The sequence below is a fragment of the Lolium perenne genome, chromosome 6, assembly GCF_019359855.2.
Source record: "Lolium perenne isolate Kyuss_39 chromosome 6, Kyuss_2.0, whole genome shotgun sequence".
Lineage (NCBI taxonomy): Eukaryota > Viridiplantae > Streptophyta > Magnoliopsida > Poales > Poaceae > Lolium > Lolium perenne.
Window position 1 is genome coordinate 59,212,353 of NC_067249.2, and position 10,612 is coordinate 59,222,964.

At 45.9% G+C, this 10,612-nt stretch overlaps 1 protein-coding gene across 1 annotated transcript; it reads right to left on the reverse strand.

The window, feature by feature from the left end:
* Window positions 1-4,970: 4,970 nt before the first annotated feature.
* LOC127308101 (two-component response regulator ORR24) lies at window positions 4,971-9,981 on the reverse strand. The gene is made up of 6 exons (XM_051338871.2): window positions 9,567-9,981; window positions 8,701-8,853; window positions 7,624-8,004; window positions 7,442-7,518; window positions 5,919-6,974; window positions 4,971-5,327 (listed from the first exon to the last, which is right to left on the reverse strand). The coding sequence occupies exons 1-6, from the start codon at window positions 9,703-9,705 to the stop codon at window positions 5,277-5,279; spliced, it is 1,857 nt and encodes a 618-aa protein (XP_051194831.1). The 5' UTR covers window positions 9,706-9,981; the 3' UTR covers window positions 4,971-5,276.
* Window positions 9,982-10,612: the final 631 nt, after the last annotated feature.

The following is a 10,612-nucleotide window of genomic DNA, read 5'->3' on the forward strand; positions in this document are numbered from 1 at the left end:
GCGGAGGAAGAGGAAGGTTGGAGAAGGTTCTGCAACGTACGAGGTCTTGTGCGCCCACCGTCTGATCTGGACCGTTGCTTCTGGATCGAAGGGATAAGGCTAAAGCCGCAAGACAATGGTTTATTGAGTTCAAAGAGCACAAGATAATGGTTTATTGAAATATTTGGTTGGTGATTTGATGGATAATGGACTAGCCATTTATTCGCTCTGCGGAAGATATGGGTGATTTAGAGGGAGGTAGAAATCTTAAGTTTACTTTGTGCATTGTACACTAACAATGTTGAGAATTTTTTTTTTATAAAAATGAAAATAACTGTTTTGGTGCTTCTATTAGTAAACAAGATGTTTCTGCTAGTATTTTTACATGCGAAAATGGGTCATTCTTTTTTAAGTATCTTGGGGTGCCAATGCATTACCAAAAAAAAGCCTTGCTAATAGTGATAGGAAAGATTCGGGCAATATAATGGAAAATAAAACTACATCTTTAAAAGGGAACCTTGTGCCTATTGGCAGAAGATTAATTTCCTAGTTTTATGATGTCTTCCTTTGGATATCAAACACTAGGAGAGCTTCACCACATTGTTGGGCGGCCAGCTCAAAGAAGAGTTTTTCTTTCTTTCTTTGATGGCCAATTTGTCTCCCACTCTTCGGTGCTCTGGGTAGAGCAGGGCAGGCCAGGGCCCAATTTTGCTCCAATGAAGCTCCGCCGGTAGTATTAAAAGGCGTAGTTAAGTGATATTTATGTACATTGGTTACGAGTTAAACTTCTTGTGCTTATTGTTGCAAGTTGAAATTGTCGGTTCTAGCAGCACATGTGCTAGTTGTGTCGAACGACTGGTTGTTGAAGATTGTTAACTTTCGTCCTAACTGAATAACCAAGAGAGTTCACTTCTCGAGGAAAAAGAGGAAACACACATCTCTCTTTTTTTTTAACAAGCCAAAAGAATTGCCATCTCCATTGATTAATAAGAAGGTTTTCATAAGTCACACGAACCACATAAATGGCCGAAGGCCAACAACAAAGGAACTACACTCACGGCATTACATTACTCAACGCTTTGGCCCGCGCGAGGCACCACATCGCTGCTTTGTCCTTGATCTTGGAGATAAGCATGGTGGAAGTGATAAATTGATTCCGGAACACCCGGGCATTGCACTCCTTCAAAATTTCCGAAATCACGAGCATTGCAAGCGAGGCTATTGCTTTTCTAGCATCCCTTTTATTGTGAATAACCTCAACCCACCAACTCTTGACGTTGTGAAAGGCATGCCAATCTTGAGGCTCAACATCATGGAGACCAAGCCAAACCTTTAAGTTGATCCAAACCCGAATGGTGAAACGATATTTACAAAGAAGGTGTGTGGCCGACTCTTGCACTTGATTACAAAGCTTGCAAAGACCACAATTTTGCCATCTTCTTTTCTCAACTCTATCCGCCCCCACAGTCTATTTTGGTGAACCAACCAAGTGGAGATTTTACATTTGGAGGTTGCCTATGGACTATGGTTTCCACACCAAAGAACGCATCAAAGAGGCGGTGAGGCCCAAGAATTGCATCTTCTAGGCCGAGCTAGCCGAGTAGGACCCATTGTTTGTGAACTTCCAAATAATTTTATCTGAGGTGTCCAAAACCAAATTGCACATTTTGGGGTATAACACAAAGGGTGGAAAATTGAGTATTATGTTGTAGAAATAGGCCACCTCGGGTGTTGATTTGAGAGACTCAATGGTCATTTTCCAAGGCTTTCGAAACCGTGCAATTTTCTTTTTTGGGATGTCAAAGATCAGAGGCGCAATATCCTTAGGCCGCATTCCATTAAGCCAAGCGGCATCCCAAAAGTGAGCTTTCTTCCCATTGCCAATACTCACAATAGTAGCCGCAGGAAGAAGTCACAGTCGTGAGGGGTACAAGGTGTCTCAAGGCCCACCCAAGGCTTTGTTTCGTCGTTCCACTCATCCGGACTATATCCGGTACATACTTTGTAATGATATCTTTTGATCAATAAAGTGTTGTGTTCTCTAAAAAAAAACCATCGCATGCGAAGGGCCGATGCAAATTTTGAGAGGTTTAGGACCCCCAATGCCACCTTTATCTTTTGGTTTGCACACAAGTTACCTATTAAATTTGCATTTACCAGGGGTGACCTTAGCACAAGCCGTCCAAAGGAAAGCCCGCCTTATGCTATCAATCTTCATGAGCACCTTCACCGGTATCCCAAGCACGGTGATAAAAATAGATCACGAAGCTACTAAGAGCATCTCCACTCGTGCCCCCGTCGAGGCCCCCGGCGAGCGTTTTTTCCATCCGGACGGCGTAATTCGGCCCAGTCGCGCCCCCGGTTCCTCGTTTTCGTCCGGATTTGGCCCTTCATCCATCCGGCGAGCCCACGCCACCCCCGGCCCCCCGGGGAGCGCTCGGGGACTCCGGACGAGTGAAAAGCGGGGAAGGGCCCGATCTGTCGGTGACTCGACGCACGAACCCCACCGCCACGTCGCTCAAAATCTCCCCCACCCCTCGTATCTCTCTCGCCGCCGGCACCACCCCGCCGGCTTGTTGCCCAGATTCCGCCGCCCCTCCTTCCCCACCTGCCTATATTCCACCGTCTTTGGACGACGGCCTATCTGGCTGCTCTTCCGCCGGCCTGTTTTCCGGCCTGCTTGCTCCTCGTCGCTCGCGGCTAGGGTTGCCTCGCCCACGCCCGTCAGGTGTTCGTCCATTTGCCTCGCCGGCCATGGACTCGGACGAAGAGGAGGAGCAGATGTTCGTCGAGCTTATGCAAGAAGAGATGGCAGCAGCCGCCCAAGACGACGAGCACATGATGATCCTTGGTTGCTTGGCAAGCATGTACGCCGGACTGGCAACTGGTCGACGTGGTGGGTCGGCACGAGGTCGCCGGAAGTGCAAGCCGAGACAGCGAATGGAGGGCTACTGCATGTTGTACGCCGACTACTTCGCCGACAATCCATTGCACGGTGAGAGTGTTTTCCGGCGTCGTTTCAGGATGACGAAAGCTATTTACGCAAATTGTGTATGCCATCCGCCACTTTGATCCCTACTTCGTGATGCAAGGCGGATTGCCTTTGGTTTGGTTGGATTTTCGTCACTGCGAAGTGCACGGTGGCTATGAGGATCTTGGCGTATGGAGCTCCCGGTGATACTGCAGATGACTATCTTCGGATGGCGGAGTCCACCGCCCTTGATTGTTTCTACCGGTTCTGCGGCCGTCATAGCAGGTTGTTCGGGGACTATTTCTTGAGATCACCCACTGTCGAAGACACTCAGAGGATCCTTGCAACAAATGAAGCTAGGGGTTTTCCAGGGATGCTTGGAAGCATTGACTGCATGCATTGGCAATGGAAGAACTGTCCGTTTGCGTGGCAGGGAATGTACAAGGGTCACAAAAAAGCTGCACTGTGATACTTGAAGCAGTGGCTACCCATGATCTTTGGATTTGGCACTCTTTCTTTGGTATGTCTGGATCCAACAATGACATCAACGTCCTAAACTGCTCCCCGGTCTTTTCCAAGCTTGTTGAGGGTCATGCTCCTCCGGTGGACTATGTGATCAATGGTCGGCACTACAACAAAGGATACTACCTTGCAGACGGTATCTATCCAAAGTGGGCAACATTTGTGAAGACTATCTCCAACCCTGGCACCCCCAAACTTTGCGAGTTTGTCAAGAAACAAGAAGCTTGCCGAAAAGACGTCGAGCGAGCATTTGGTGTCCTCCAACAGAGATTTGCTGTCGTCCGGTTCCCCGCTATGACTTGGTCCAAAGATCAGATGTGGGAGGTGATGAACTGCTGTGTGTGCCTACACAATATGATTATTGAAGATGAGCGAAAGCATCCGGTTCCTCTGGCTGAGCAAGAAGCACCATATGAGAGAGAGGGTCCTCTTGCACAGCCTAATCACCAGGTGCCTCCATCATGGGCCGCCTTCATTGCTATGCGCCAGGAGATTCGAGACTCTACAATGCATCAGGTGCTGCAAGATGATCTGGTGGAGCACATATGGAGGCTCCGAGGCAACGCCAACGTTTGAAAAATTGTGAAATTGTGTGCTTCATTTGTTTCAGCACTTGCAATTACATATACTGATTATCGCCGAATTTGTTTCAGCAATTTTCGTACTCTTGTTTGCCGAACTTGTTAAATTTTATGTTGAATTTGTTTGAAATATGTCAAATGGTCGAGGTTGGGGGTTTCCTGCCGGGGGACGGCTGGAACTTCGGCGCTCCCCACGCCAAATCTTCATCCAATCCGGACGAAAATTTCGCCGGATTTGGGCGTGGGGAGCGCCAACGAGTGGGGATGCTCTAAGCACCGCTTTGACAAGTGTTGATCGGCCGGCCATGGTGATGTACTTTCCAAGCCAAGGGATGAGCTTGGTCACCACTTTGTCTACTAAAGGTTGGAAGTGGTTTTTCTCTTTAGGCGAGTCACCAACAAAGGTAGACCAACGTCCTTCATCGAAATTCTATGAAAGCCAAACCAAAGAAGTTCAACCAATGTGTCTCTCCAAAAAAAAAAAAGTTCAACCAGTGGACATGCGCATGATATACATTCGTTCACCACGGAACTGTCCATGATATCGGTATGCAACGGAACAGAGCAGCATGATTCTGAATCTGCACGGCCGTGGCTAAAACTAAAGGAACTGAATCAGTCAAACTGGATTCTTTAGAGTACAGAGAACGTCCAAAGAAAGCCGGACTAATAACAGTAAGTACAAACCTAACGGAGATTTCACTGCAGAAGTTTGTGTGTGTCTAAATATGAACCAAATCAAATCTCCTGTGCCTGCCAACTAAGTTCGGAGCCATCGGCCTGTTCTTCGCACCAACAACAATCATCGTGCAAATAGCCAGCACAATGCATTTCCACACTGCAGGTGCGGTCACAACACAACTAGCTAAACGCTGTAATGGAAGAAAATATAACGACAAAGCAAAGGAGCAAAAACATTTCGGCAAATTATCACGAAGCATGGAATTGCATACCAAGCATACTATATCTTACGATAGCAGGTTATACCTGAATTAACATAGTTATACCAGTTACGGACCCAAACAGCACAACTCTGCATGCTGGACGACGACTAACCAAGGTACCTGAACGCTAAACTGAAAAAGCCAAATGCAAAAGGCATTTGTGGTGAAGGCTTGCTACTATGAACAACTTTGAGCAGGCAATTGCATGATGGACAAATCAGCAGCAGACACCACAAAGCCCGGAAAATCTCAAGCATGTACTTGGTGAGCAGGGAGCAGCTAGACCAGCTGCCAGTCCCCATCGATGAAAAGACCACCATTATCATTATCCTGCATATAGAAAAATGGATCTGTTAGATGTTCATACCCTGCTCTCAGAAAAGGTAGTCATTGCTTGAAGTTCCCAACCCGGCAGATCACATAAAGATTAAGTAAGGAGTTGAAGTGTAAGCTAAATGAAAAAATGTATCTCAGGTGCAACCATAGCAGACCTTATGAAACAGTACACTACATTGCAAAGTGGTCTTTCATGTAATATAGCAATCTAGCTTTACAGGAATCAAAATCAGTACCCACTGTAAAAGTACATCTTATCTTAAAAGGAATAAAGACCACACATGCTTGTGTACTGACTCCATATAAAAAATTAATGCATGTAGAGTTTTAGTGAAATGAAGATTGCAACACCATAAGAAAGGTGACCAGTGAGAAAATAGTTTAGCAAGATTACTACTCCCTCTGTTCCATAATTCTTGTCCAAAACAATTATGGAACGGAGGGAGTACTTTTTTCAAAGCTAGTCAAGATTATTGTGTAGGGTTAAAGATACTGCAAGTATCGTCACCAGAAGAAGAAACTCCGCGTCGATTAAATGTGATCAGAGGTAGTAGTTGCTAAGAAATATGCAAGAGAGGATCATACCGGCCTAAACATGTCAACAACAATGTCATCCAAGCTGCCACTGAGCCCCCTTTGCAGCCTACTTGTACCCATGAGATCATTGGTGTAATTGAGCTGATTACCAGAAGTATGCTGGTCAATCCTGCCATCCTGCAGAGAGGCAACGCCGCCCGTATTCCCGACATCCAGAGCCTGCCTTGGTACAGCCGAACTGTCTATGCGGAGGTTTGGCAATGAAGTGTTGATGCCTGAATTGCTAAAGGCAAGGTTGTTATTCAGCACTTCTCTTGAGTTTGTGCTGCTTGTAAAGGTGAATGGCGCTGCATCCTGATTAAATACCATCGGAAGTGTACTGCTAGCAAGTGATGCTGTTTGGCTCTGCATCTCATTTCCCAGAGATGTAATCTGATTTGATGACGTTGTAAAGCTTGAGACAGGTTCCATCCTGTGGCCATTCACTTGCAAGGTTGCTTGGGACATGCTGCCATTCTGACCAAGTTCCTGAATGTTGGATGGAACTGCAGATTGCCAGGTGTTACTACTTCTTCCAAGATCTGGAAAGTGGGGAGACTCGCCAGCGAATGAGCTAAATGAGTCTGTTGAAGATGAATTTATCCGACCTAGGTGTTGTCGGTTGCTTGATTCAAGAGGCTGAACTGACCTATTTGGAGGAGCCAGTGATACACCATTTGATATGTTTGCAAAACAGTTACCAGAAGTACCAGTCACCATTGTTGACATGTGTGGAGCCCTGATCAGGTTACCATTATTGACACCTAAATCGTTCAGGGAAGTGCCCAGAGTATTTTGGGCATGACTATGCTGGAGTGGCTGTGAAGACAGCAAACCATGCATTCCGTATGCAGAAGGGGTGTTCATCCTTGCAAGGAAGTTATTTGACTGGGAATGGGTGCTGGTTGGGACTGGCCTGTATCTCCCATATGCATTGTTATAGTGCCTGAAGACATCCAGTGAATTCATATTGCTGTAAGCAGGGTTTCTTCCTCCAAGTGCAGCAACTAAGTTAGCTTGTCTGCTCGCATCCATACTCATCCTTTTCAGGTACAGACGATACTTCTGGAATTACGAAAGAACAAGAATCAATGAATTAGAATGAGCTACAAATACAAAAAAAAACGAATAAGGCCTAAGACATTGTCAAATCATCAAATGGATAGTTCCACGGGGAAGCCAATTGAATTAGCATAACAGATATGCTGACAGAATAACTTTCAACTTTCGCAAATATTAGGAAACAAACATGGCCACATAAGCTGTTTAATTGGGACAAAATAATCTCAAGAGAATATAGGTTTTTTAATTGGGACAAAATAATCTGAAGAAAATTTAGTACATGTAGCATATGTCTAGGAAAGGGAGAAGGAACATGTAACATATGGTGGGTAGGAAAATGTTCTTTAACATTTATCAGAATCAAATCCTCTTTTCAACGTACATCATTATAAGATGTTATAATTAGCATATGAAAAATATAAGTTAGGCTCATAATAAACTTGGCACAAAGTATGGATTAGAAACTGTACCTGCAGGTGACTAGCAACATTCTCCCTGGTGATGTTCTCTACGTTCATGAGATCCAGTATCTTCTTTGGAACAGCCTCTGCGTTCATGAAAAGAGATATGTTGTTACAGATGACATAATGAGCCCAGAAAATGACTAGCCCAAGTGTATATAATAACAACGATATTAAGCATGATCTCTTACTGTCAATGCCAAGCTGATTAACAGCAGCAACAAACTTGCGGTGCAGCTCCACAGACCACACAACCCTTGGCTTCTTCTGGGACGACGAGTCCCCATTCTCATTACTGTTATCATCAGAATCATCACCATCATCTCCATTCTCATCTCTATCCCTCCGCGACTGTCTCTTGTTGCGGTTAGCACCACCATTCTCACCATCACCATTCTGTGCCTTCTGACCGGCATCATCATTGTCACTCCCACGGGGCTTGGTGTTCCGCCTAATCACATGTTGCCATATCGTCTTCAGCTGCTCAAGACGCACCGGCTTCAGCAGGTAGTCACATGCTCCATGGGTTATGCCCTTCATGACTGTCTGTGTCTCCCCATTTGCAGACAACACTGCATAACAGATAGGCATTGATCAGTTTCAGAAAGGATGATAAAATTTCAAAATACGACTGACTTGACATTATTCACACGTTGCTCCTATAACCTGACACCAACACATATGAAACATTAACTAGGAAATATACGCAAAATAAATTGACCTTCATTACAGTTGCAGACATTGTCCTTTCTAATTTTTCATGTCCAATTGTTGCACATGTAGCGCAATAACAACGCAGTCAGTTTGCACAAGAACTTGATTCCTCAATTTATAAATGGGTCGATCAATGATCCATAAGACGATGCAGCATGTAATGAATCGTATGACATGATAAAAGGTGAAACTCTAAAATTCAATACAAGTGGAGTATATGTTATAAAACACATGAGGAGCACATGGGCGAGAAGTATCTGAAACATATTGGAGCTGGAAAACTTTCATTGGTTTCCTGACCAATGCAGTAAGCCAATAGCAATGCAGAGATATAATAGCCTAAAATAGATCTGAACCACATGTTGAGATTTCTGCGATCTTTGCAAGTTGATAGACATAATCCCATGTCCAAAGTAATGCGGCACAAAATGACATGAAGTGGAAACAAGTAGATTCAGTAAATCTATCATCAGACGGGCATTTTCCAGCCATGCATTTTTTTATAAGCGCTGGTTACAACAAGGTTGGTAGATGAGTATGGAAGTTGGCCTTACTGATGACTGGGAGATCCATCTCGAGTCCAACGAGCTCGAGGAGCTTGAAGCCATCCATGTCCGGCATGTGCACATCGCTGATGACCAGGTCGAACTGGTCCTTGTTCTCCCTGAGCATCTTGAGGGCCGTGGCTGCCTGCCCAGTAGTTGTCACTGCAACATCACGGCACATCCGATCCAAGAAACGTTAGCCGACACCAGAACAATATACTGCACAAACACGTCCAATCTTCAAAATGTTTATCCTAGAGAAGAAACATGAGGCCTCAGCAGAAGATCCAGGGGGGTGAAGGAAAATCTAGCCAAAATTGTCCCCTAGAAAAATTACTACTCCTAGTAGTTGTGACCATGCGAAACTAGTGAAATTGAACGACCAAAAGAACAGCTGCTGAGGGAACATGGGTCGAATCAATCATCCATGGGTATTTGGAAGCGAGAACGCAGATTCCAAAACAGGGTTGGTCCCGATAAAGGGAGGCGCGAAAATAAAGGGAGATGATAAATCGGGAAACACAGTAATGATGACAAAAAAAAATTAAGAGCGGCAATAATGGCAGTAAATCCAATCATAAATTGACATTACACGGCACCTGGAAGGGAAAATAGGAGACCGACGGGGGGAGCAGGAGAAAAATGGAGAGAGCTTGCGTGAATCCCACAAAACTGGCGGCGTAAATGCAAAACTCGGGCACGAAATCTCGAAAATACTCATCGAGCGAAACAATCGACTGAATCTAAGAGCAAAATACACTATACCAGTAGAAGAGGCTGAACTGAAAACGAGTTCGTAGTTGAAAATCTGATAAAATACGCAATAGGAGGAGGGCGAGGGTGGTAGCGAGCAGTTGGGTTGCCGTAGTAGTTACCGTGATACTGGCAGCGTCTTAGGAGGTTCTCGAGCACCTTGAGGCAGGTGGGGTCGTCGTCGACGGCGAGCACGCGCATGCCGACCGGGAACTGGTCCCCGCCTCCGCCGCCGCCGCTCACCCGCTTGTCGACGGTCATCTTGTTCCTCCGCAAAATCCAAGACGCAAGAACCGGATCACCTAATGCCCCGGCTCCTCGCAGCGAAGCAAGAAACCGGCGGCGAGATCCTGAAATCCAAGCAGCGTGGGCGTGGGGAAAGGCGCGCGGGCGGAGGATAAAGCCAGCAAGGTCAAAGCAGGGGAGAGGAGAGAGGGAGCAGCACGCACGCACGCACCAAAGCAGAGGAGAGGAGAGGGAGAGAGACGACGAGGAGGACGCAATAATATGAGGGCGGACGGGTGGGGTGAAAATGGAATGGGATGGAATTTCGCATGCGGCGCAAAGATGGCAACCTTTTTATTTGTTTTCCTTTCCACGGCCAATCCCCATTTACTCGTACTACCACCGTTTAGTATGGGACGCATCTCGTTTCCTTTCCGCTCGCTCGCCCTCTTCCTGTTTCGTGCGATGCGTTCTGGGGCAGTCCTGTCCAGGCTAATCTGCGCTCGCCTTTCGGGTTTCCTATTCCGCGTCCACCCGTCGTCATTTATTTATTTACGAGCTTACCAAATTTACCAATTTATCCGCTAAATTTGGGAAAACTCTCCGTATATTCAGCCCTGGGTTTTCCACATACTACTGTAGATATACTATTAATCCGATTTGGATTTTTTTCTTTCTGTGATCGTTTGCTGGGTGCCATCGCGCGCGACAACAAAAACAAAATGTATGGTGCCGCAATTATGCAACGACTGCTCGGGGGCAGGGATAGCGATAGTTTTGGCCTTCATCGGTGTAAATGATCTTTTCTGGTTCTTCGTCTATGGTTTGATGCCGATGTGAGCCGAGCTGGCCAGGGGTGACGAGCTTTGCTGCTTTCTTGGAGCTGATTAAACTACGCACATGATAAGATTAGTGATGCACGATCGACAGCTACCCAATGCAT

Coding starts and splice junctions, on each gene's coding strand:
- LOC127308101 (XM_051338871.2), bottom strand. CDS start 9,705: ATGACCGTCGACAAGCGGGTGAGCGGCGGCGGCGGAGGCGGGGACCAG. Junction 8,854..9,566: donor AAGACGCTGCCAGTATCACG/GTAACTACTACG, acceptor GTGATGTTGCAG/TGACAACTACTGGGCAGGCA. Junction 6,975..7,441: donor ATGTTGCTAGTCACCTGCAG/GTACAGTTTCTA, acceptor TCGTAATTCCAG/AAGTATCGTCTGTACCTGAA.